The sequence below is a fragment of the Dermacentor albipictus genome, chromosome 2 (assembly GCF_038994185.2).
Source record: "Dermacentor albipictus isolate Rhodes 1998 colony chromosome 2, USDA_Dalb.pri_finalv2, whole genome shotgun sequence".
Lineage (NCBI taxonomy): Eukaryota > Metazoa > Arthropoda > Arachnida > Ixodida > Ixodidae > Dermacentor > Dermacentor albipictus.
The window spans coordinates 127,795,645-127,822,203 of record NC_091822.1 but is presented as its reverse complement, the minus strand read 5'-3'; the positions used below and the strand labels follow the sequence as shown (position 1 = coordinate 127,822,203).

The 26,559-nt window shown below is 47.3% G+C and overlaps 1 protein-coding gene across 1 annotated transcript in view; it reads right to left on the bottom strand.

The window, feature by feature from the left end:
- LOC135897410 (alkaline phosphatase, tissue-nonspecific isozyme-like) overlaps positions 1–26,559 on the bottom strand; it is a 71,289-nt gene that overhangs the window by 14,459 nt on the left and 30,271 nt on the right. The window contains exon 2 of the mRNA XM_065426022.2: positions 2,064–2,341. Within this exon, the coding sequence (XP_065282094.2) occupies positions 2,064–2,341 (278 nt within the window). The remainder of the gene's footprint in view (positions 1–2,063; positions 2,342–26,559) is intronic.

Sequence of the window (26,559 nt, the reverse complement as noted above, 5' to 3'; positions counted from 1 at the left end):
TTACTTTTTCTGGTATACGTACCGCGTAGAAAGAAAAGAGAAACGAATAAAAGCAAAGCTGGCTTAGTTCGTACGGTCACATATACAACGCTCTTTACCGCGACTACAACCTAACCGCTGTCTATTAGATGCAACGGCCAAAGTAAATGGATGAGATTACTGTCACGCCTCCTCATTTTTTTTAAATGCGCTTAATTTGAATAAAGGCAGACTTTGACAGCTTTATTCACTGATGCGCGTGAGCCCCCGACCAGGACAGCCAACACGTGTTTCACGCCGCTAGCTTTTAAAGGTTCTTTATCGGCCCGCATTGGTGCACCTGTATGGCAACGTAAGACATTTGTTATCAAAATTGGCACCAGGTTTGCTTTGTTTTTTTGTTTTTTCAACTCGAGGCTCCAACCGATTGCCATGAAGGTTGCCGTCCCTACGCAGCATGAAGGCGGCACGCTAACATCGTCTAGTCAGTTACCGCGCTTGTGGGCATCGCTTAAGGCTTTTCCTCCTTCACAGCAGTGCTATCCAATACGCACCGGAATTTTCTTTCTGCTAATGCGATAAAACAAGAGGAACAAGTGAAGCGATAAACAAGGCCTGCTACATATACTTCCTTACCCTTTCTAGCCATCGGGGCCCATTGGCGAAGCTGAACTGAAGCACTCTTACTCCTTCGAGCTTTCTCTTGCCGAATAGACGACGGCAGTCATGCACTTCACTGCCTAGCATTCCAGATTACACGGTCTATTCGCTAAGCTGAATTGATTTTCCGCGCAGAAAGTCCGCATGCAAAGCGGCTTATTTTGGTATTGTACAAGAGTGATTCAGAACAAAACATTTTTTTCCTAAATGTCTTAAGAGTCACTTTAAAGGAACGCTTTAAAGGAAGAGAAAGAGAAAACGAAGTTGAGTTGTATTTGTAAATTACCATTGCAAACTTTACTACAGCGCGTAAATTACTTTCGTACAAAACCAAAATATGACACTAGCCGTGACACGAGACTGTAATCGGCCAGAAAACGCCCAGAGACGATGATAGTAATGATGATGCTTTATTGGCATCCACTTTGAAACACATAGTCACCTAGCCTACTTGAGTTAACCGGGTATGCTTTACGTGTTTTTCACTGTAGTCGTTTTTGTACGCATCTCCTTATTCTTCTTTCTCTTCCTCCAAACTTCTCTATCTACCTTGTAACGCCACTTGTCCGTGTGACGGATCAGGTCATATCAATCTCTTCCTTGCTTTTATTTTTTTCACCAATACTCAAAACGTCTCTAGCGTATCTACACTGCTGACCGGTTGATGCTTCCGTCTACTTTAAATCCAATAGGCTTCTCGAAGGTGTACGTTACCTGCGGGCCTCACTGTGAAAAAAAAAAATTCTGAGGTCGTAGGCGCAAAAACGACATGATCGTGAGGCACGCCATGGTGGGAGACCCTGAATTAATTTCGACCACCTGGGGTTCCTTAACGTGCCCCCAATACACGGTACACGGCCGTTTTCTGCATTTCAACCCCCTCGAAATGCAGCCGCCGCGGCCGGGATTCGATCCCACGCCTTCGGGCTTAGCAGTGCAAAGCCCTATAGCCACTACGCCACCACGGTGGTTGTCTCACTGGAAAAAAGGAGTGGTGGTGACGCCTCCTCAAAGATCAAGTTCCGCACCAGTTTGCTGTTACGTCATGGATATCGATGCCGTCTGCCAGAGCCTGTAGTCAATTGACTTTTCTTTTTTTCAGCAGTAAACACGGACTGCGTGGTATTCTAAAGCAGCCAAAGACTGAACTTCGCACGTTTCGATAACATCTGCACTCAGCCGCAACGGCACAATTACACGGAGATACCTTAAAATCTGTGACGTCACAGTGATACCGCTTTGGGGTGTCGCAGCGGGAGATTAAAGAAAAAAAATTGAAGTTTGTCCTTTATCCTTTGTCCTCCTACCTCGAAATTAAGAATATTTGAGCTTTGAAGGAATACTTTATCAGTCTAAACCGATTCGCCGTTTCTCTTTAGTGCGACCCCTTCTAAAATTGTACAGAGAAGGTGCTAGTCCCGCACCTTGAGAAGCGCCGTGTAAGGAAAGCGTTCGAAGGAGAGGCTCCCCTCCTCTCCCGGCTGGTCGCTGTCCTTCTGGGTGCGGTAGATGCGCGACGCGGTCACCGTCGAGATGCCCATGCCGTCGCCGACGAACACGATCACGTTCTTGGCCGGCGCGTCGACCACGGGTGCCGACAGGAGCCGCGAGATGCTGTTCTGGCCCGTGAGTCGCCAGAACTCGGGGTCGTCCTCTCCCTCCGGCACGGGCAGGCTCTCGGGAGGGGCCGCCTGAGGATTCGCTGCGTGCCAAAGAGATGCCAACTATAAACAACGACAGATCGGCGGAGGTTGAGGAGCGGCTATACATCACGTTTGGATCGGATTCCATTGGATTTCCCACTGCGACGGCGCGCATACCCACAGCGGGGGATTTGACCGAGAGTTGGACGCTGTCGGGAAGATGCTGTTAAAGTACTAAAATTGGTAAAAATTGTCAGGAGGAAATGAATAAAAATGACGTATGAAGAATTTGAGAAAATCGCCCTCAAAACAACTATGAATTCCTCCACGGCTGAGCAAACATCCCCGAGGTAGTTTCCCAGATAAGACGCTCTTAGAGAAAGAATATTCATAATGGTAAAGCTTAAGCCAAGTTGTCTGATCGCAAGTTCTAAAATGTTCTTCCTTAAAGAAGAAAAATTACGGCTGATTACCAAAAAAAAATATTAATAGTCTCCTCTTCACAGACTGGACACAGAGGGGAGGGCGCCAGACCAGCCCTGTCCCGATAAAAGTTAAATACCGGTGTTCGACAACGTGATCGGGTAAAAATTACTTCAGTTTTTCTGGTGCGAACGTAGTTCTTGTGACAAGGGAATAGGAGGTGCCCATATTTTTAAAAATTAGCTATAGCTGGGATCGAAAAGTTTTGAGCAATTGCATATCTCCTGAATCTAGTAGTACTTAGGTAAGCTAATGCGAGAAGTAATGATAGTACAGGGCCAGTGAGGGCCTCCTTCGAGAGACTATCAGCCATTTCGTTCTTGTATAATCCCCTGTTAGCAGGCGCCCAAAGTAGTCTAATTAAATTTATGTGATCAGACACTAGAAAATGAAGTGTGCGTAAAAGGTTAGTACCACTATTTGTTGTGAGCTATGTACATAAAGATACAGAATCCGTTATTATGACTACCAACCATATTGATGACTTTTTTTTTGCGTAAGGCTAACACTACAGCTAGAAATTCAGCCAGAAATACGAATAAGTAGTCCGGAATCCTGATTGAGAACGACCAGTATTGAGTAGGAGCAAGAAATGACAGATATTCCAGATATTTATTCACACTGTAAGGCGTCTATCGCAATGACAGTACACACAGCTAAACTCAATAAATGATCTTGTAATAGTCCGTTTATTATATTATGAAAGAGAAGTTGTCTTGGGCAGATGTCATCATAGATGATTTGTAGACTCTCTCGCACATCGCAATCAGGTGGCACCTCCAAGATACGTGCATTTAAAAGATTGATCAATGTATGTACAAGGACCACCTGTCGTCTATGTATCACCTGTCGACAAAATGAAAATCTGAGATGGTTTCACCACAAACCGGGAGCAGAAACGAGTGCTCTATTGTCACGAAGGCAATGACAGATGACTGCTGGCACAAAGGAAGATCCCATCATCACGAACGTGCAGAAGTAATGAGTTATACTGGTGGGGTCAGTTGTAAAATCTTCATTAAAAACACCAACATGACTGGCAGCAGATGGATAGGCCTTATTAATGCGCACTCAAACCTCGTGATCACAGGTCTGCTAAGGACATAAAATGGCCGTAAAGGTCAATCGCAGAGGATGGGTTAATTTTCCGCGAAGGGGCATTCCAGCGTAGAAACAGGAAACAAGGATAAAATAAACCTGATGTGTCTTACTCAAACAAAACAAGAGTCTGCAAGTTATTATTTTGCGCTATCCGAGGAAGTTCGAACAGCAAGGTCCTGTAAAAGATCCCGGCAATGATGTATGCTACTAAAGTCCTGCGCAATAAGGTCTAGCTCGTATTGACATAAACATGAAAGAAAACACAAGTTTATTAATTCGACAATGAACAAGCGTCGTAGTTACGCAAATCAGGCGGAGTGAAGGCTGCCAAAGTCGTGATTTATTCCCTGTACAAATTCCGCTGAGGAATAAGCTAACGATCAGTCAAAGAGTTAACACGCGAAGTTTCTGGAAACGTGCTAATCCCCACAAGCTAGAATATGTACAGGCGCTTAGCTGACAAACGCCACAATCCTAGCAACCTGTGTTTTCCTTTAACGGTCGTTCTTACAAGCGAAGTCTTGTCGTTCCAACGCCTTAGTACTTACGCTATGAACGAAAGAAAAACAAGAAGTGCAGTTTAATCAGGCGAGGCGGGACAAACAACCGGTAATGCTCTCAGCTTACGCGAGGCGTCTCCTTTATTTATACTTCCTTCAAAAAGCGAAACCGACAGCAACAAGCGCAGGGCCACCATTCCGCCGTCTCCGACTCACACGGTCAAGCACTTGTTTGCCGCTTACACGGCGTTTTCCCGCTTGGACGCCTCGCGAATACCGCACACGCCGTTTCTCCGGGCGTCTAAAAAAAAAAAAAACAGGGCAAGGAAAGTTGTGGCCGCGAGGCGCAGACTTGAGGCGGCAAGCGACACCTGCTAGTTCCGCCCCGTTTTTGTCACGCTTCGGGCGACACCGGAACGGCGTGTGACGCGCAAGCACGAACTGTCGCGACACGAGACTCTCGAGTTGAACAAAAGCGTCCAGATCTACCCCCGCACGCCTTGGGCCGCTCGCGTTTCCGCTTTTTCGTGAAGCGGACAAAATCTTGAGAAGACGCCGGGCAGGTCGCGATTAAATTTCGAAGGAGGGCAAGAAAGGAGATGCTCGTATATGATTAGATGCACGTTCCGGTGTTTTGGTAGAAACGGAAGGAAGTTCTCTATTTCTGTATTCCTTATCTCCAGCGCAGCACCTGGACGATCTATTTAAATTGCGGACTCAAAACCCGTTGCAGGAAGAAGTTTTCTTTTTTCTTCTTGACAGTCGTTTTAATGTGTCGCCTGCTAAAAATAGAAGAGGAGCACAGCGTTAATTGCAGTTGAACCTAGTTCTGCACACGCACACCGGTAATTGGTCCACCTGACGTCTCCTTTCTCGCGCGATGTGCTGCACATGCTGCAATGTTAAAGTGGCATTGCTTATAATATAGGACACGTATCCATAACGCTATACCAGAAGAGGTCAACAAGTTCAGTCGGTGCAAAATAGACAGCCCGAGGCAAGTATAGGATGCCTCAAATCCTTCAAGTTCACCCCGGACCCACATAGCGGTCCTTCTACAAAAAGATCGACGCCTGGCGTTTCGAAAATAGCCCCAAATGTCAGCACTCGCGCTGAAAAGATCGCCGTAACTAACAAGATTCAGAAGGCTAACTACTTACCCCTCAAAAGTCTAATGTTCTTGCGGGGAAGACAAGGCCATGAATGCTAGCGCGCGGAACCGCTTTACGTTACAAGCGGTCAAGAAGAGCATTGCGCCCATCAACAAACTATGGGCTGTGCAAGAAGTAACATTTCACGTTACTGAGCTTGTGAAAGAACTAATTCGTTAGTGACGTCGTTAGTCCAATTTTACGTCGCCAAGCTCGAGTTCCCGTTGAGAGCGTGAGAGTACGATGCAGTATAGGGAGAATACTGATCGACTGAGTTCCTTGTTCATGTAAAGGCTACAACAATGGCTACAACAAGGAGCCAGAGTGGTTCACGATAGTCGTTCGTAATAGTCGCTCAGTACCTCACGCGCATTTACTTGCAGCAGTTATCGCGCACCCTAAAACAGCTCAGCAGGTAAGGATTCTTATGAACATTTAGCGGTCCCCCCCTCCCCTCCCTTCCCATCGACAATCTTGTTTGTGAGCAGTCAAAAGCCAATCCTGGCTCGTTAGAGCTGTCCTCGAATGCCGCTCTGAGTTCGTATTGTGCGGATGTGGGCGATTTACAACAATCGCCGCAGGCCAACTAGAACACAGGCCTAGAACACAGGCTAACTACTCCTTTCTCATCGAGGCCAAGCTTTGCATCAACCGAGTGGAGCTCTCATGTAAGTACTGGTACTAAATTCAAAATACGGATTAAAATCTCTAATATCCAAAAGAAATTGATTGCCGGCAGAAAGTCGTCTCAAATTTGCCAACAGTCTTCGTATAAAATTCTGCTGCAGACTTGACTAATCTTTGTTTACAACATTAGCTAACAATTGCTTATAGGAAAATACTTTCGGCATTTCAGTGACCACCTTTTAGTTGACAGCGTCCTTGATCTACGCCCACATACGCCGTTTGCTTTTAGATATAATAAAGTTGTTGTTTTCAATTTATTTATTGTATTTCCCAGCACATTTGGTGGGTGCACGTGACTCGAATGCAATCCGCTCCCTCAGTGATGTCCCAGCGCGCATCCAGCCAAGATGTAAGCCTTGTTTCTCATTGACTGCTATGCGAGTGGGCAAGCCCACATCGGCCACGGAACCATGCATACATCCATTTTTCTGTATAAGCACGTGGCTTGTCGAAAAGCTGACTCGCAATTTTTCTAAGTATTTTTCTTTGTTGTTATTGTTTCGGCTGTTGCCCTACTTCCTGTCCTTACTTCCATTCTCGTTGTCCTTGTTCTAGTTCTCGCTGTCCTCATTGTTCCAGCTGTTGTCCTCATTGTCGTTTCGCTGTTGCTTTTTGTAGAAAAATAGCAACTTCTAGCCTTTCACGGGTTTTACTAGTATTCTCTATCCCGAGTCCTGCTGACGAATTCGACACGAGTTTCAGTATTTCAGTTTACCTCCCGTATTCATTCACAAGGTGCTGATTTGGGTGACTTGGAATTGAGGGGACAACGCTATGTCAATGTTTTCGTTCCCGCATTCTTTTGTGTAATTATGCGCTCAAATTCTGCCATGTATTTCTGTGTTTATTTTGCCGCGAATTATGAGCAATCGTTATGACGTCCACATGGTTCTTGTGCAGACGGCACTGTACATAACATATACCACGCTGAAAAAGTTATCCGAGAACTCTGATGATATCGGAAGCACACAGAATGAGCCCGGGCCCGTTTCACAAGTTCGTTTCCTCCTGCATCTTTACGAAGGTCAAGGAGCCAAGTGTTTGTCTTGACCGGCAGGAGATACTGCGATGACCCATAAAAGTGTTGCCCCAATCCCGCAGCTCTCGTAATGAGAATGAAGCAGAATGTTCCAAATTGATTAGCGTGCATATCTATTAGCTCGCTGTGAGGAACGTAGGAAGAACACAAGAAGACAAAGACAGAATACAAACGAACACAGCCATAGTACGATTCTGGCTTATTCACAAGCAACAATGAAAGCACACACGCATGCGGCTTTGTCATCATCGTCGTCGTCGCAGCCGTCATTCTTGCAATTGCGTACGTCGCCCCAGTTTTCCTCGGTTTTGCAACCTGACCGCACCGTGCACGCGTGCCGCTGGTAGCATTGTAGCATTGCATTCTTTTTTTTTCGTTCTAATTTCATGCTCGGAGCTTAGACACAATTAGGTCGCCACCACTGGGCTGCGCGCGCGCCATAGAGAAGCAGCAGCCACCGCGAGCCGGTATATTGCCAGGGACCCTCGGCTCTCCGGGATTACTTCCTCGGCCGCACAGACACAAGGGCGCGCCTCGAAACGTGGAACTACTTAGAAACCAAATAAAACCGCTTCCGCGCATTAAAGACAAAGCAATCCAGGAAAATGGGAGGAAAAAAAAAAGAACAGGACACAAAAGAGAAAAAAAGACGCTGTACGCTGGAAAGCTCGTTCTGCTCGAGCGTTCTCTGTACGCGTGGCACGCAATGCCGGCAGAGCGACGGCACAAGTTTGTCATCGACAACTGTCCGAATAAATAACTACATGAGGGTAAGAAAGAAAGAAAGGAAGAAAGAAAGAAAGAAAGAAAGAAAGAAAGAAAGAAAGAAAGAAAGAAAGAAAGAAAGAAAGAAAGAAAGAAAGAAAGAAAGACCCGGCAGCCGGGAGGCAACGTCACGTCACGGCTGCGCGACTGCTCAGATTTTGTGGTCGTTGTGGTCGTCGTCGTGCTTTAATGCGCCGCGACATGCGCACGCGACGCACGTTCTTTCCGCGTCTCTGCTGTTGAACCCGAGCAGGCGGGTCGCTTCGCTCTTTCGGCCTCTCTATCGGTTCCCGTCGGGCGCAGCGAGCCTCGTGTTCAGCGAGAGTGAGCGCCGAGACGTTCATCGGCTTTGGTTCAGTCGAAAGTGGCCCTCGACTCGCTTGGCTCCACAGGGTGGACGGCCGAGCTACGAGCATCAACGGCCGTGGATTCAATCGAGCGAATGCATCGAGCCGCTAGTGCTAAGCATGCACAACTGGGGCTGCATTCAGTGTTCCCGTCTATCGAACGGTTTTTTGTAGTGACGCAAAAGTGATTTGCCGTTGAAGTGCACGAGTACCGGGTGCCTGACGTACACAAAATAATCCTCCAATTGCGGCTTTACTTAGCTTTAAAAAATGTCAGCTTTATTTTCTTTTGCTCTCTTTCTCTTTCTAAAGGAGCAGTTTTTGCGCTCGCTAGAGCCGAACGCAATGCTCGCAATCAAGTTTCTGGCGCACCTTAAGCGAGAACTCGGGCAAAATGTTCTTGCGTGAGCGCGTTGTATGCGGATGCCTTTCCTACATCCCGTCCCCGTATAGTGCAGGTTACCACGTATCGGAGGTTGTGCACATAACTCATTTTATTAGCGAACCATCACTTGTCGTGTACATCTCCCTCTCCTTGTTCCTCCCCTTTTTCGTCGCACCAGAAACAATTAGAAGGTCAGAGACACGCGCTTTCAGCTGACCCATGTCTACAATAATTAAAATAACCCTTATATGTTGGTCAGGTAGGAGCAATTGATTGGCTACAATGAAGAAATTGTGGGCGAACCAAGTTTCTTTTTCTTGCATGTGTGCGTGTTTGTGTTTGTGCGGAGTACACGGTCACCAAATAAACTGAATTTCTTCGTAATTATAACGTGCCTAAACTCACATTGACGAGTATACACTAGAAAGAATAGAATACAACTAGAAGAATAAAATACACGCATTGTCAAGCTTGCACTGCAGTCCTCAATTTCAAGTTCACAGGCATTCACAGGCAGATAAAAGAATCTGCTCTATCGCGCAATCCCTGCTCCGCATACTTTTGTTCCCGGGTTTACGTAGGAGCGGCGGTACTGGGTTCTAACCAGCGCTGCCAGATGTCGCAAAGCAGTATACTCCTCGTCTATTTACGAGGGCCAAATGTAGGCATATTTGCAGCCAGGCAATGTCAAAAATATTTCACAGAATGTGATTGCTCGTGATTAAAAATACAACTCACAAATCGACACATACACGTAGTTTCCTTATCTTTGACCATGCGCAATAGCCTGGACAATTAAACTTAGGACAAACTGAACATACCGAATAAGCTACACATTGCCGCCATAGCAAAGTGGCCACTTCGGTCCAAAATCGGCACCTAATTCTGGCATACAGTTCTCCACTGAAACGACAACTAATTCTGGAACGCTTCGGTTGAACTGAAATTTCACCCCACGCTTAAAAGGGCCTTTTCGGCATCAAGACACCACTACAATATTTAAATCTACATGCTGGTCCTTCTGCAGCTCTACGCTTATAACTACATAATGACATTTGATCTCTTGTTATTTTGCCAACTTGGTCTTAGGAGTAATGAGTTAACTCCTTGCATATCCTCGTAAATTTTCTTTTCGTCTCTGTGTCATTGACACTGCCGACAGCGTTCGCCAAATGAAAGCGAATGCATTTGTTGCCTCGTAAAAATGGGTGTGCCCATTGCGCGCGCTTATTCAACGGTGCGTAACATTTCTTGGCGAGCCACTTTCGCTGTCAATGCGCTGCTCCGAGTCCCAGGGCAGGAAACGTTCTTGTTTACGGAAGCTCGCGCCGAAGAGGCCTACTAATCCCATTTATCGGACCAACTCCCGCAGAACGCGAAATATTGTTCTCGTAGCACCACACCGGAGGCGAATTGCGCCCCAAGCTCCTGGAGCAATCAGAGGGAAAGGACTCCGTTAATGGCGAGGGCAAGTGAGATATGCCGGTCAACTTTACCGCCACACTCCGCTGCAGCCACCGCTGCCCGACGTGCCTACGCCTACGTGCGTTCAAGGCCCACATCCCCGCTTGTGGGGCAGGAAATCAGCTGGCCGAACCCAGCCTAGCCAAGTCAAGTCGAGCTGCACCGTCTCAATGGACCCAGAACACGCTGCACACCGTTCTACGGCACACCCTCGTCCACACTCCACGCGTGCTTTCACCTTCATGCACTTGAATATTTAACACTACACGAATTCGCAGTAGCAAAAAGTCTCATTATGCATTGGTCTGCGGCTGCTAAAGCTGTAACTACCTACATGTTTCTACATGCGGTCCTAAAGTCGCCACATGTCTCTCGCGAGACTCCCGCATGCGCACAACGGTCGGGAAAGCGCGAGAAAGGTCGCCTGAATGATGGGCGGTGCATGGATTTGCCTAAACGTCGTCCATGTAGCTTCAAACAGCTTGACGACTCTGCAAATCGAATACGTTTCAACATAATGTTGCGTTTAAAATGCGACAATTCCTCGTGGTCGTGCGTAGTTTAGAAAAATATGACTGCTTGGAAATGACAGAACATGTCAATACCAGTGAGGAGAAAACAGTTTGCAGATACAATGATTGTGCTGGAATGCATGTGAAGCTAAGCTTTAGTTAAGCGGGCAATTAACATCCTATACAACTAAATCATAAGCAAAACGAGAACACGGTGATAGCTAGGACCAACGTTCAGACAAGTGGATTTGTCATTTTCAAGGCAACATGTGCTTTCCTCGGTACAGCATATATAGGTACGGTTCTTCTAAGGGGGAGAGGGGGTAAGGCGGGTGCGTGAGGCAACAAACGAGGGTGTGTTTGCGGCGATAGAACTGAAAAGAAGGTGTGCTATTCAACGCCGGTGAAGTAATGTGAAGTGGCGTCGTGCCAGCCGGTTGACGTGCCACCGTAGGTTCTTATTTTCGTGGAAGGGACGTGGACGACAGGTGGGTGGGAAGATTATCTGCTCTGACCTCCAAAATAGCAGATAGTCTCTCCCTCCCCCTCCTCCACTCCTCCCGTATCAACGAGCCGCTGAAGTTGGAGGACAGGCGACAAGAGTTGCGCTCGCTTTGGAAGAGTCTGTCGTCTGTTTTTGCTTTTCTTCGAGTGATTATGCATTATAGGCGAGTACATTTCATTGAAAGATGTAAGATGGGTGAATCAAAAACTTTTATGAATATTTTATTTTAAGAATGCATTATCTGTGTACTCATATCGACGTTTTAGACGAAGCTTCGTGCAACACCAGCGAACAGAAACCTCGCACACCCATATACCGTCATTCCCATGACGGCACTGCACTTGTTAGAAAACTCCCATAGACGGTGGCACCACATTTCCCTCTAGGTAATATAGTGAGAAATTACTGGCATCTCGAGCTGGCCGTTTCGGAGCGCTTAGTCCTCGCGACGTTGTGTTCGGCTGGTTGAAAGAGGACGCGTGCCTTGCGTACGGCTGGTCCTTTTCAAGCGCTCTCCTCCATCTTCGAGCGCTCTGAGGCGCTCCCAGTCCTATCGTCGGAGAATTCGTCGAGACAGAGCATTTCCAGCAACGTCATTACAACACGGCCTCGCTGCTGTCGTCGACCGTCCACCGTAACCAAGGCAACCTAGGCCATTGTATGCTGGTGTCTCAACGAATACCGCTCAGCCGGCGCGTCCGCCGGTTTTCCCGGCAGTGCCGGAAGCTTTGGACCTACAGGCGAAATATCGGACAGTGATCACGTGGTTTCGCATCTGTCATTTCCTCCTCCAAAAGCGAGGCTGTGTTCCTATACCTGCCGTTTACGACTAAGTACACGGCTAAGTGGACAGCGGCCATCTTAAATCTCGTTCCAATTCTCAGGAAGGCGTCAAAGTATACAACAGCTTCGCGAAGACAGCATCGAAGTCAAAAACGATGCAGGATACTTTCCTGTCCAAACAAGATGGTGGCCGAACAGGACGCTTGGAAGCCGACAGGAAGGTCGTGTGCGCACAAGATAACGTACACGTGCATTTCTACGCCCGTAATTTAGCCACCTCGTGTTTTTCGTGGGTTTTCAGGCGCAAAGACTCCAAATACAGAAATAATGTGTAATTTTCTAAACTTTTCCTTTGTGGCCACAAGGTGGTGTCACGTAGCCAAAGCATCTTCCATACGTCTTGCAGACGTATGGAACGCTAGTAACGCGTTCCATTACATGGTCTCGAAGCTGTCTCCTTAGCTGTCTACGTAGACTGTCTCCGATGTTGGCCAGGATTGGAACACACCCCGAATCACACGCTCGGCTCGCGCACTTGTGCGTTATACCTCCGAGTTGGCGGAACGCCGGATCTTCCCGGCTCTCCTCCGGGCGATGGAGGCGACCAGTCGTAGCTGCCATATGTCTCTGACCCACCACGCACGAGTCGCGCATGCGCCGTCAGCGGGACAGCACGGAAATGGCGGCGGGGGCGGCGCCGACGGCGTGGACGCGCCTCGAGCGTCCGTACAATTGAAATCGCAATAAAAGCGAGCCCGGCGCCATTAAACAGTGCCTAGAATAGGGAACTGATAGCCGTGGGATGTTTGTGGATTAACCTGATGTTCCGCAGCAGCTTTGCCTGTCTATATGGCACCTAAGCCTTGATCCCAGTGGCGGCGCTAAGAGTGAGCTATCCGATGCCGTCGCGCCTGAGGGCTTTACGCAACGGCATCTGATAACGAAAATAATGTACATACGTCTCACATGACGGCTTCGCTGGGCGCCACGAATGTCGGAACTCCACATACGATCACGACCTTGTCGTGGCACAGCTTCAGAGATGGTATCCACACCTGCTCGCTTCAGCGATACAGTTCCGTTGCTTATTTTGCCGCCGAGTCCTTGCGCGTTTTTCCTTTGTTCGTGTATAGCTGATCTGGTTATGCCCTTGCCTCGTACGCTGACAACGCTGACAACGCCTTTGCCAATATACATGCTGCGAAGGGCAAAAGTTCTCTCAGCCGCATATATCGAGGACTTCCGAGATGCGACTTCATGTTTCTTTTTTCGTTTGTGTGTGTGTGTGGTTTGTGCACCCTGTACACATATCAAGTGCCTTACACAGTGCCTCTGTTAGAATGAGTATGAATGCGTATTCGTCGACAAGTCCTCACTCGACCTAGTATCATTTAGTAAGCACGCAATGGACGTCACTGTCACCTTGCAGAACTTTTTTTAACACGTGCACCCGCTGGGACAGGAACTCTCAAGTTTAAAAAAAACTCGCTAACTTTACTTCGTTGCACGTTTCACACTTCGATGCCACTGCCTACGATACCCATGCTTCCCGAGAATATTCAACACTTCTAAACGTCCTCACTCATCCACAGGTGTGCCATGACCTATGTCCTATCAGTGATTTCGACAGGAAGTTGGTCTATAATGCTTCCGAACTGAACACAAAAAAAAGGAACCGAAGAAACGAAGTGTATTGGTCGGGCATTCATTTCTTTTTTTTGTTTTGTTTTGTTTACATATGTGTACCATGTTATATAAATCAGTTACTTAAATTGGATTCTGTGAGTTATTCACTTTGCTCCATCAGTTTGTTCTCTGTATTAAAATTATTGGCATTTTAAGAGGACACTATGACCCCGGAGACTTAATGCGTAGATGTACGCCGTTTACAAAAATGCGTAGACGCGAGAAGTAGCGTCTTCGAAACGATGTGTCTGTAAGCTGTGTTTAATCTATCAAAGGACGCGCAAGTCTTATTGCAGTGGTGGACCATGTTCTACTTTACCATCTGACGTAACGCATGGAAGCGGTAGCAAAATCACCAATAAGAGAATACTGTATCGTTTCTTCGAAGGCAACGGCCAAGCCGCACAAGAAAGTTCCCAGCACGTGACAGTGCAATGTCAACTACATACCCTTCAATGCTCGCTGAAATGTTTATCAGCCACGAATCGCTTCTCTCGCTTCGCGCCGCCTCTCTCCAGATGTTTGCTTGCGTGTACCGTTGTACTGAACGACATGCGCACCACATCTCCTCAGCCACGCGACCACTTACAAGGAAAGCCAGTCCGTCACGGTCGACGGCTCGGTCGCAACGGTATGGCGCAGGTCAACAAAAAGCGGATTCCCGGAAAATAATAGCAATCTCGAGAAGCGGGAAGTGGCGAAGGATTGGCTTTTTTTTTTTTTAATCAAATGAAGATGTCCGTGGGTTTTTCGCACTGAGGGGGAAGCGAAGTAACGGGCGGCCCTCGAGATACCCTGCATCCACAGAGCACTACGTGCCACGACGCAGGGTCAAAAAAGTGCTCAGACATAGAAATAGGCCAGACGCGATACTGTCGTCTCCATCGCCGTCTGCGATGCGGGAGCACATCGCGTCAGTCGATCGAGGACCGTGCACGTGCAAAGTGAAACGGCCGCTGTATTGAGACACGCCCCTTTCGCCGAGCCCATAAGTCTCGAGGCACAGACGGGCGCGTGCTACGGCTGGCAGCACGCAACGGGCGGGGCGATATGCAAATATATCGCTGCCTGCGGCAGCTACCAGTGACTCGCAACGTCGCCTCGCGTCGACGTGATCCAGGAAGCGTTTAACCCGAAAGCAGTGAACCGATGTGGTTAATAAATTCGAGACGCTTTGAGTATAAGGGGAGAAAAGGACTGCGCCGGCAGCAGCTGCCGCGTCTATCCGCTTTCTCCGGGCGTCGTGCTAGGTCTCCGTACAAGTGCGGAAAGATGTCGGTATTTCAAGGCCGCTGAACTTTACAACAGAACAGCTGATGGTGCATGAACGTGCTATCAGTGGCAAGGGACAATCCCGTCATGAAAACAAGACTAGCTGCACATTGTGCACGACATGCTTAGGCTGAGCGAAGTGTCTGTTTGTTTCTGTCTGATCTGTGCTTGATCTGTCTGTTTTTATTAGCGTATTGAAGACACATGAAGATAATTTGAATGTGCATGAAATGCGCACGAATATGCAGAAAAGGTGAATGTTTGGCAAATGTTTGCCCACGTGGGTCGCAGCAAGGACGTCGAAAACGGTAGTCTGTTGGTAAGGATCTTTCGTGTTTACTCTTGAATGAAAGAAGGAGGCGCCATAGCAGATGGCTCCACGCAATAATGTTCACTATGTTTGGTTCTTTATGTGACGTCCACCCAAAGCAAAGCGGAGGAGCGCTTTTCCAAACACACTCGCCCCCCCCCGCCCCCCGTTATAGGTATAAAATAGGTATAATGAATCAATACCAGCTTTCCTACCAAAAAATTCTCTTAAACCTCCCCCCCCCCTCTCACCTCTCTTCCTTTCCCTGAACGCGACTAACTCGGCCGGCAATAAAACCTGTGTGTGCGGTTAGTATACGACCCAGTTCAGTTATTACAAGAAAGAATATGTAGTCGCAGTGTGAAAACACGATAATTCGTAAAAAAAAACAATTATGTATGCCCACTTTCGTCGAATGATAACGGCACCAGGTTTATCTCTGGTATACTCCCGAAGACAGCTGAAGAACATGATCGTTTTTCAAGTCGGTTCTCATATTCACGGCTGTTATGGTAAACGAGCACGAAAAAGCCTCTTTTTTTTCTTTTTTTGCCTAGATGCATCTCGTTTGATGCTAAAAGCGGCATAGCTATGTACGTGCAGAATTTAATACCTCCTCTTGTTCCTTGCCGTAACAGCTTCTTTTTCTTGGCATAAACACAGGAGTGAAGGAGTAGCATCGCATGGCGCATGTTGACGTGTCGATTGGCATGTCAATTCGCCCTATTCGATAGGCAATTTACGAGTGTTTCTTGTATTCCGCGACGACAAGATTGTCTAGTTCAAATTGACGGCATTTTTAAATTAAATTACGGCATTTCATGTGAGAAAACAACGATCTGATTATGAAGCACATCGTACTGTATGGCAGCGAATTAATTTTGATCCCTGGGTTTTCTTTTTTTTTTTCAAACCGGGATCGCAACGTTGAACATTGCATCGAGACGCTATGGCCACTTGGCATACGCACCGTATCTATAAAGGGCGTCCATTTTCGCTACGCACAACTGGCGGCTATAGTGCGGCTAAACCATTTTGGTAGCGTTCGGCACCGAAGCGACTCTCTATCATGGATGAACATTTTACGTAATCGCTCCCAAGTTAACATGCAAAAGCTCTGGAGGGCCGCGCGTTTTATAATGTGTGTACGAATATGCGCCAGTGCATAGAACGAATGCGGAGCTCTACGCAGAGATGTGTCACAGCAGCTCTTGAAATATCCCACTGTGTTAAGCTCCTGCCTTCCACATATATCATTTGCTGTCTCTCTCTCTCTCTCTCTCTATTCGAAAATAGTTCTGACAGCGGCGTAAGTTTCTCAGCAACTTGTGATAGAAATATAAAGGGTGACCTGCTCGTAAAACGCCATTGCTTTGAAATAAAAACAGGAATGTACACCGAAAAAAGACGCTTAGAAAACAAAGAAAAAAACCAAAATTTCCTATTTTTACTACAGAACATTTATTTCAATGGAATGAACAGGTAATTTCATTTAAAAAATGACTTCTTTTTCGGTTCACGGTCGGAGACAATTTTTTTCTTTATTTTAACACAATTGGACCCACATGCCGTAAAGCGAAAAGTCTGCCATTCACACTGCGAGCGAAATTAGATTTGTTCGCCGATTTACTAACCTCAATTAGCATTTTTGTGCCTCATCACCAGCCACGCAAGTACGCGCAGATAAAGAAATCGTTATGCGCGAGCCAAATGGTTTCCGTTTTTGAATAAGATAGAGCTGCAATCAGAGATGAGTAATGCCGCTCAGGGCGCTTGGCTATGTAAAATCGTAGTGGATATTTTTGTGTGTCGCTTAGTGCCGAGCGTCTTGTCACCAGGTGCGTTGTCAGTCGTGATATCTCGTATGTTCTACGTCGCGCACACGCTCCTCTGTACAGGTACGATCTGTACAGAGGAGCTGTACAGCTGTGACAGCTGTACGCTGTGATGCTGTTATAACAGCATCACAGCGTTCTACAATAACGAATTACATAAAACGTGCAGTTACGAGGGGAGTATGAGTTACTAACCTAATGAGGTAAACTATAACAACGGTAAAACAATAGACCGATTATTTTGGTTAAATCACAGAATAACAGACGAGAACATTAATGATTCGGAACAAAAAATGGCGCGCTTTGTCTCGTTTTCTTTATTTGATAAGAAAGCTTGAACAGCGTAGCAAGGGAGATGATGGTGGAACCGTGCACGAATAAAAATGGCAGGAAACCGGTATATGCCTCTTGATTCGGGTCTCTTTTAGCCTTCCTCCGACCGTAAGGCTTCCTGGAAATGTCAAGAATTGAATACCCTGACTCGTAGTCGAAATTTAGAGTATTCGCGCCTCCCGACCTATACTTGTTTCCTTATTAAGAAAGGCTATGCTTGCTTCCACCGGATTATCCATGTAAGGTCTTCTGAAAAGTATATTGCGCATTCGGGATATACGTGCTGAAAGAATTACTGTGCTAGAATCACGCACGCAGGGTTCTTTTTTTCTTCTTCTTTTTCACACCTACCCGTTTTGTGTAGCCGTACAATGAAGACGTGCACGTGTACTATATATATTCACCCGCAGCCATAATCCTCGGACGTTTGCGTACACGATTAATAATTTGGCTCTAGAATCAACTGACACTTATAAATACGTCGGTGTCACTGTGTCAGACGACCTCAACTGGCATACGCATGTGCGTACCATCTTTTCAGCTTCTAAGAAAACTTTATACGCCACACGTTCGAGGCACACCGAGCGAACGATCAAACGAACACGCTCGCATGCACGACGCACCGGCAGGGCGTCACGGTTGTTCGCTTTCACTTCGAGCGTACACGCTGGGTTCCCGGCGAGATAATCACACACGCTTTCGCACCAGCCCTCGCGCCGGCGACCACGTCGTCGGCGTACGTGAGCAGCGCGTTCGCTAAGGAGATGACGCGCCACGGGGGAAAGGACCTTTGCGTTAGAATACGCAGAAACGTGCCCTTCCCTTTTACGCGCAAGCGCAACTGGCCAGCGGGTGAAATCGGCGGTGCTTGTCTGAACCCGCGAAGCAAGCGAACGACGATGGCGCCTGGGCCTCCGTGTTGGCCCCGGCTTGTCTGCAAGTTTCGTCTGCACATATGGGCAACGATAACGCAGAAATTTGAGGATATAAATCGTTAAGCGTCCTTCATCCTCATTAAGCAAACACTTTGAACACAAAGTCTGACACGCATATGCCTGAAACTGCGCTGCTGAAATGTTTGCTACTAATGGATAACTGAAAAAAATACCAATCAACCCAGCTTACCATTCAAGAATACGTTCAGCATGCATTAGGAGGTGGTTATTTGCTGCACTATATTGCACTCTGCTATGGGGGCGCTGCCCCTTACCGCCTTGCCCTACCCGTACGCGGAAGCCAACCGGTACTTCTAGCGCCACTTCCTCAAACAACGGGTTCGGAACTCCGTGCAGCGCCTGCCATCGCCTCTGATCGCAGACCCCGCGACCAGAGGCGCAGCATCTCAACGACAGCGTCTCGAAGTGCTCGCTGTAACGAGAAAAGTACGCGAGAACACTCCCTTTACCACCGTGCCACCATGCGGCACTGTTTTGAGGGCACAGTCCAGTTGGACCGACGGCTCGTAGCATTGCGCGCGCCGTGTTCTCGCCGCTCAGTTTGCGTTGAAGCGATTGACAGCACGAAGGTCAATTCGCTCGCTGCTGCTGCCGCAATTCCTCACGCCAGCTTTTTACAGCAAGTGTCCGCGCTCATCGAGTGTGAAGTGCTCTTGTTCGCCTGTGCTCGCTCACACCACGCTAGGTAATTTAGATGGTAAGCGAATGTTTCTTCTACAGCGCCGGCTGCTGCGTATGGCGCGCCCGCGCGAGCCCTGTCTTGAATACGATCTTCCATGCGGACAGTGTAGACGTCTAGGCGCACCGAGGGCCGATAGCGTCGTATGCGCTGTGGCACTCGTACACGTGCGCGTCGCCCGCGTTCACGAAGTGACACGTCACTGTGACTCTTTTATTACTTTCTTTACGTCAGCACAAAGGACGTGTTGTAGCCTGTAAATAGCAGCGCGTAGTTATCCGTGGGCATTTAGCGAGTTACATGTAACGCAAGTGAAAAACGAAACGGTAAAAAAATTGCACAAGGCCTATTGAGGAAACCCCGACTCAATTGATTTGTTCAATTTTGATTTATTGATTTGTATAATTTCAATTTATTGATTCGGTCAATTCTGATTGATTATTTGACTGACCGATTAACCAATTAATTAATTAATTAATTCGCTTTAACGCCCCATCCTATCGTACGGGCCATTACATACTTAGTAGAGATTGCTTCACATTAATTTTGACAACCTACGGTTTTTAGCACGCACCCAAAATTTGGTACACGAGCGCATTTGCGATATTAGTACGTCACTCACAAATAGCAGTGCTTGCCGTCATATTAAAGCCGCGCCTCATGACACGGTTTTTTTCCGGCCGACTGATGAAGGTGAAGTTATCTGCATTTTTTTTCTTCAAGTTTAAAAGACGTGCGATATAGATTACTTGCAGATGAAACCCGTTAAATATGTTCTCGATGTAATTGTCCCAGTGTTAACGCATATTTATAACCTATCACTTGCTAGTGGTGTCTTTCCACGTAGCATGCGAACTGCAAAAGTCTTAGCTTTATTCAAGAAAGGTGGTAAAACAGCGATGTCCAACTACAGGCCAATATCTATACTCCCGATCTTTTCGAAAGCTTTAGAAAAAATAATTCTTAGGCGTGTATCTAACTTCCTTGAAACAAAAAACCACCTCACTGACTTGCCATTTGCCTTTCGCCAACACATATCGACTCAGCTTGCACTTATATTCAGCAGAAAGAATGTATTTTACAAAATTGTGAGGACCGCCAGCTTACTTTAGGGGTATTCATTGACTTTAGTAAGGCATTCGACTCCATCAGTCATAAGCTATTATTAAATAAACTTACCTACTACGGTATCCGCGGTGTCGCCTTAAAATTGTTTCAGTCGTACTTGCAGCACAGATGCCAATATGTGTTTATTACCAACAAATAGTCCAAAATTCCTTGTGTTACGGCAGGTGTTCCCCAGGGCAGTATCCTTGGGCCTCCTCTGTTTAATCTTTACGTCAATGATCTCGTTAATATTGATCCCGATGCCAAATTCATAATCTATGTCGACGACACTACTGTCCTGTTTTCGTCCAATAATGCTTCGGAGCTAGTATCAGTGGCTAACTCTTGTTTGGAAAACATATATTTATGGTCTCTAGAAAATGGGAGATTAACACTGATAAAACAAAGGCAGCTTTATTTCAAGCGAAAAATAATAATATCTGTCTCTGTAGGAACGTGGTGTTAGGACCTTCTAAAATTGAACTCGTCCCTTCTGTGAAAATACTCGGGGTCTTTTTTTGATGAAGATATGAGCTGGAGCGATCATATTGATTTTCTTGCAGGCAAACTCTCCCAAATTACTGTGCGCGTTTTCTCTATTCGCTACATGCCTCGGAAGATTAAAATGTTCCTTTATAATGCATTCTTTGCCAGCCACCTTCATTATTGCTGCCTTATTTGGGCACCACATCTGTTACAAATATCAAACGTTTGCTTGTAAAACGAAATAAAATTGCTCGTGTAATTAGTGATATGCCCTTTGACTCCCCATCTGAGCCCCTATTTAAAAAGCTTCGGGTAATTAAAGTCAGTGATATGTTTAACCACCGCCTTGCTCTTGGATACCTAAAAGAAACCAAACAGAACTTAAGCCTTGTTTTATCTCTGGCTAGATTAGAACACAACATCCCATTTTATAACACCAGGTTCCCGGAATACTGGCATCTGCCGCATCTGCCTTCAAGTTATGGTAACCAGATGACTTGTTACACTCTCCCGACTTGCGGAATAATCTCAGACCTGCGTCCATTGATGTACCTAATTGTTCTGGCAGAGAACTGTATAATTGCTATTGTCCCAAGAATTGGGTTTGACCATATACCTAATCTTTCTTTAAGAGTTGTGTGTATCTATATATCTACATTGTTTGTTTTTCCTGAGCTGTTTGATGTGCGAAGCAAATTTGTTTAAGTGAGATCCTATGTGCTATATGACTTTACTTTCTCTTTCCTCTCTCTCTTATCGTTCTTCCTCTTTCCTTTCTTTTTCTCTGTTTTCTCTCTTTTTTTTTCTCTCGCTCCTTGCTGTCTGCTGTCTTTTTGACCTTCTGGTTATTATGACCAGTCAAGTAGCTTTTTTTCGCAACTTTTTTCCTAAAGCCTTGGCACTTTGTACTATTTGTTTTCATGAACAAAGGTATTATTATAATCAATATTATTATCTGGACAATAGAAATGGTACCACTGCAGCCGGGAATCGAAGCCGCGACATTGATTCGTGATTGACGTTTAGTTTGACTGCATGACGTTATGTTATCAGTTCCGATCCTCAATCATTACACAGAGAAGACGTTTATGCGTGCGCGTACGTGGTAATCTGAATACTGTATCTCGCGAGCGCTAAAAAGAAAATAATGATAAAGAAATTGGTTTTATTCCAAGGGGGAAAATTATTCTTTATACTTCACGGAAAATTTAAAATAAGCGAAATAAGTCTGTCCCTGAAAACGGATAATCTCGCTTGAGATATTCTTCAGTCTGCGTGCTTTGTTTTTTTCCCCCGTCGGCCCAGAGGTGCCTAGTTGTCGGTTGAGACATGTAGACCTCTTCCATTGCCGAACAACGTTCGCCTACCATAACCAAAGTTTTCACCTTGTAACGAGGTTTCGTTGATATTATTTTTTTGGCTGCGTCGAAAGTACAATGTTGGGAGTCAAAGCAAATGTTGCCGATCAAACCACCAAGCAAGGCGGTATTCAACTCAACAGGAAAGCAACGCGCGCCTTAAGAAAGCGTGTCCTGTCAAGCGTGTTGAAAGCGAGAGCTGCATTCCCTGTAGTTGCTATCTGCGTCTGTCAGAGCGCAATCACCGTCTATTGAAAGCCTTTCACGGATCACTGAGCCAGCATTGACCGGCAACGCAAGAATGACGCCGGCATCTTGTCCATGAAACCTGTCGTTACTCTGGTTACATTTTTTTTCTGCGCGCTCGCAAAGACCTAGTTCTGACCTTTGTGTCCTGCAGGCGAAGCGCCGCGTACTTCCGCTTAGCTCACGCAGCTGTACTTTACATTAGTACTGCTATGCTGTGCTAGAAGCAGCATTTCTAACAGTTATGTCCTTCCGATCTGTGCCTCCGGCCATCCGTCCGTCCGGCCGAACGACCGACCGATCGACCGACCAACCAACCAACCAACCGATTGATTGATTGATAAAAGCATGTCGCCTGAACGTTTACTGAAGATCTTGCAGGTCGACACGTTATCAACAACCAACGCTCGGCGTTTCTCAGTAACGGCTCTCGACTAGATCAATAGGAGAGACTGGTGGGCTTGTTGCTATGGCATTACTTACAGAGCAGCACAGAAGCACATGGACGACCAAAGAAAAATAAGAAAAGCGCTGCGCCTAGTCTTTTGTGCTTCTGCACTACTTGACTATATATTTTTAGCCCCGCATCTTCCCCTACTTGCAGATGAATAGACGGCAGCACCCGGTGAGCGTCGATGGTCAGATGAAAGCAATCAATTTCATCGAGGGATCCAATCCCGGACATAATTGGCTGCATTCTAAGGAGAACAGAATTCAGTAACACTGATGAACTACATCGGTTTCGATGAATCTTAAGAAGTTTATGGCGATAAACTGAATACGGAGCTCCTGCTATACCACTCCACATAACCACCCCGGACCCCATCAAGGACGCAGAAAATTTGGAGGACGCTTAAGCTTCGCCTTTAAGAGTGGAATGCGAACATTCAAAGATCCATGACTGGCTCTCACGCTTCCCTGCAACTGCAGCTTATGTAACCGGGAAATGTAGGGCGCCTATGTGCAAGCTGGTGTATGTTTGCGTTTCCGCGTAACGCAATTATGTTTTCTGGTATATTAAAATTACACGCTGACACTATCGTATCTGTATATGTTGTGTTTAAGTTGTACTTTACGTTTTCTTCTTACGCATTTTACTTAGAGGATTCCGATGAATTCAGTAACGCCTCTGCGCCACGAGGAGGGCGTGCGTGGTTGCGGTTCGAAATTATTTTTCAGCCAGAACGACAGTCCAACATCGTTTTTTTTTCTGCGACAGGGTGTCTCGTTAACGAAGTTTTACCTCTCATGCCCACTGCGCACCTTTAGAACAACAAGCCAAAGAAAGAAAGCAACCACGGTCCCCTGAATGGCAGAGAGTGGGTGCCCCTAATCCGGATTATACCAGAGGTGGTGTGTTGTTCCGAAGCTGCCTCGTGGTAGCGGTGGCGCAAGCACAACAAGAGCGCGCCGTAACACTGTCGCAACACGAGGTCGCACTGCCGTACAAGCGGTGATACCTCGACAACGAAACGCGCACGGCTGAGTGGAGATCCAGAACCCGATCAGCCGAGCGCAGACCCAGGTCCACAGCATATACAACAACACCACAACGTCCGCGCCCCTAATGTGTTTTTGTTGTACTCTAGGCTGCTAAACAAACGCGGCGGCTCCGCCTTTGTGTACGGAGACCACCAGCCTGTTCGTTCGGCGCGTGAAAACTCTTGCGCGACCATCATCGCGCCAACGGACCCTCGTTTACAAAAGGCACAATAAAGGCCGTACGCCGGCTCTGCGGCCCGGTGTACGTATGGAGGACGCGTAGAAAGAGAAAATAAGGGAGTGGAGGCGCAGGAAGCGTAGGTTTGCTGGCGACACACTGGCAGCACACAACCGAGCCGCGAGCGTTTTGTCTGGCGACCGGGTAACGGGCGTCGAACGAGCGAGCTGTTTCGTAACTCTGTCGCCAAACCCCAAGCGCCAGGAAAGAAGACGCGCAGAAAGGCGAGGGGGGGGGGGGGGGAGCAATTGCGGCGATTGCGGCTGCGACGGCGTCTTTGAGAAGAAAGCCTTGCAGCGCAAGGCGGGGTCACCGGATCGGAACAGGGTCAACTACGCCACCGCCGCGCCGAAGGCGACACGACGACACTTGCCGAGCAGGTGCTCGAGCGGCGCCGGCAATTCCCGGCTCGTCATTGCAGATGCAAGCGCTCGCGTCTTGTATGCATCCGTCAGAGTCGTTTCCTTATAAAGGCGCAGGCGGACGCCGAGATGAATAGCGCGACGATGCCGTATGTCACACGGAAGTCGTTATACTTCGCCTCACTGATGGAAACGAGGAGGCTTCCGACGAACGTTTAGTTCTCTCTCTCGCTCTCTCGCTCTCTCTCTCGCTCTCTCTCTCTCTAGGCATATCCTTGTCGCGTGACTTATCTTGACTGCTGCTATTGGATATAGTTGTCCTGCAATCGTGTCGCATTATACGGGGAAAGCTGCCCTTATTTTTTCTCCTATTCGGCATTATTATCAGCATAACGATTCCCACAGGCATTATCATCGAACGAATTAAATCCACTGTGTGGCATATAAGCATCTCCCAGTGCGTTCTAGCCACCGCTGACCGGAATTGACCGCATCTACCATATACCCCATGGCGTTCATGACATTAACCTGTACGTAGACCGCACGGACCACATTGGGAAATGCACGAACGCCTGTCCAGTGTTTCTTTTCATCCCATCCCCGTTCTATATATTTATTAGGGTAGCGTGAATTAAGGCACTCGAACCCACAACCTTTGGTGGGAGAACACAAGTAACAAGAAGTATCAACGCATTCGAGTGAGAATGTCTAGTAATTTAATGGACGTCTCTTGAGCGCGCAGCTATTTTTCGCCTTCACCCTCTCTGGCGTATGCTAAAGCGAATCAATTTTCTTTTCTTCGTTCTCACCTCATTTGCCGCACGTTGGAAGAGAAAAATAAAAGCGAATGCTCTCACCCAGAACACAGCCGGAATTGCACTCGCGTGGAAATCTTCGTGCATTTACAGTACACGGTCCCGTCACAGAACTGCGATTTCATTGTTGTTACATCGCCTCGTTCCCATTCACCTGCGCACTGCAGAGCACGTCGTGCGTGGCTTCTCCCGTGCACGAGCGCAGCTTAAGTAAAAGCGAAAGGACTGCAGCGCAACTCTGTTCGTGCGGTTGTGCAACAATCGACGCGGCCGTGCCAACTCGTAGTCGTCGTCAATGGTCACAAGCAGACCGCCGCCGATCGAAACACGTATTATCGCGGGCCGCTGAAATGCGTTCGACTCGCACGCTCATCTGCTCACTCATCGCGTGAAGCAGACGATGCCCGACATGCGAGAAGTTTCGCGCCAGCTCACACTGTCACGTCTTGTTCGTTCAGCTATACGACTGAAAGCACCGTTTGTCCGTCGCCGTGACGAGAACCCAGTGAGCACGCTCCTTCTTAACGCTGACGCAGCGACGAGCCCGTGTTTACAGGCAGGCACCAGAGAAAGCAGACGGATCGCTTTCAGAGGTCGGCTCGAAAAAACAGCCGGCGCTATTGCAGCTACGATATCCGACTGCCGCACGTGCTACCGTATATGTGCATGCACGAGGCGCCGCAATTTAGAAAGCGGCGGCTGGCACGCGCCGGCGGAATTAAACACCTGGCCATAACGCACGCACTCCACTGCTGCGTAAAAACAATGGGCCGAAGGGAGCCGCGAAAGGAACGCTGAATGTGGGTCGCGCCCTTCTCAACGTGCGTACCGTATTTGCCTCCTTATAGCTACCGCAGTATGTTTACAGCCACCGCTCCTTTACTCCTCTCCTTTTACTGAAGTGCCACCGATGCAACGATATATAGTCGAAAAAATAGAGGCAGGTCACGTATCGATGAAGTAGACGTTCATACTCAGAGATCGAAGAGTTCTTAAGAAAGAAAAAAATGTAATGTTTCGTAAACGTATACCAGCGGTAAGTACGGATCACATTTCTTAGCAGGAAAACGTGTCCTTCTTTCACTGCGAAAACTGACAAAGAAACAATGAGTTATCGCCTAGAGCCGCTGCAAGCTGTCCCAACGTGCACAGCTAAGTTGTGGCGCTTTGCGAACTGCGGGCGCTTTCGCGCAGCTGGGCGATCACTCAGCTTATATCGTCTAAGTGTTGTTTACCCAGAAGAACGGGGCTGCCCGATGTCTCTGGGACTGACGAAGGCTACAGATACTATGTGAGTGATCGCTCTTTCACAGGTCCGGGATATAAAAGTGGACGCAGTGAATCGACCTGCAAGATGATCAACCAATACGAACAAACTCCAAACGACTTA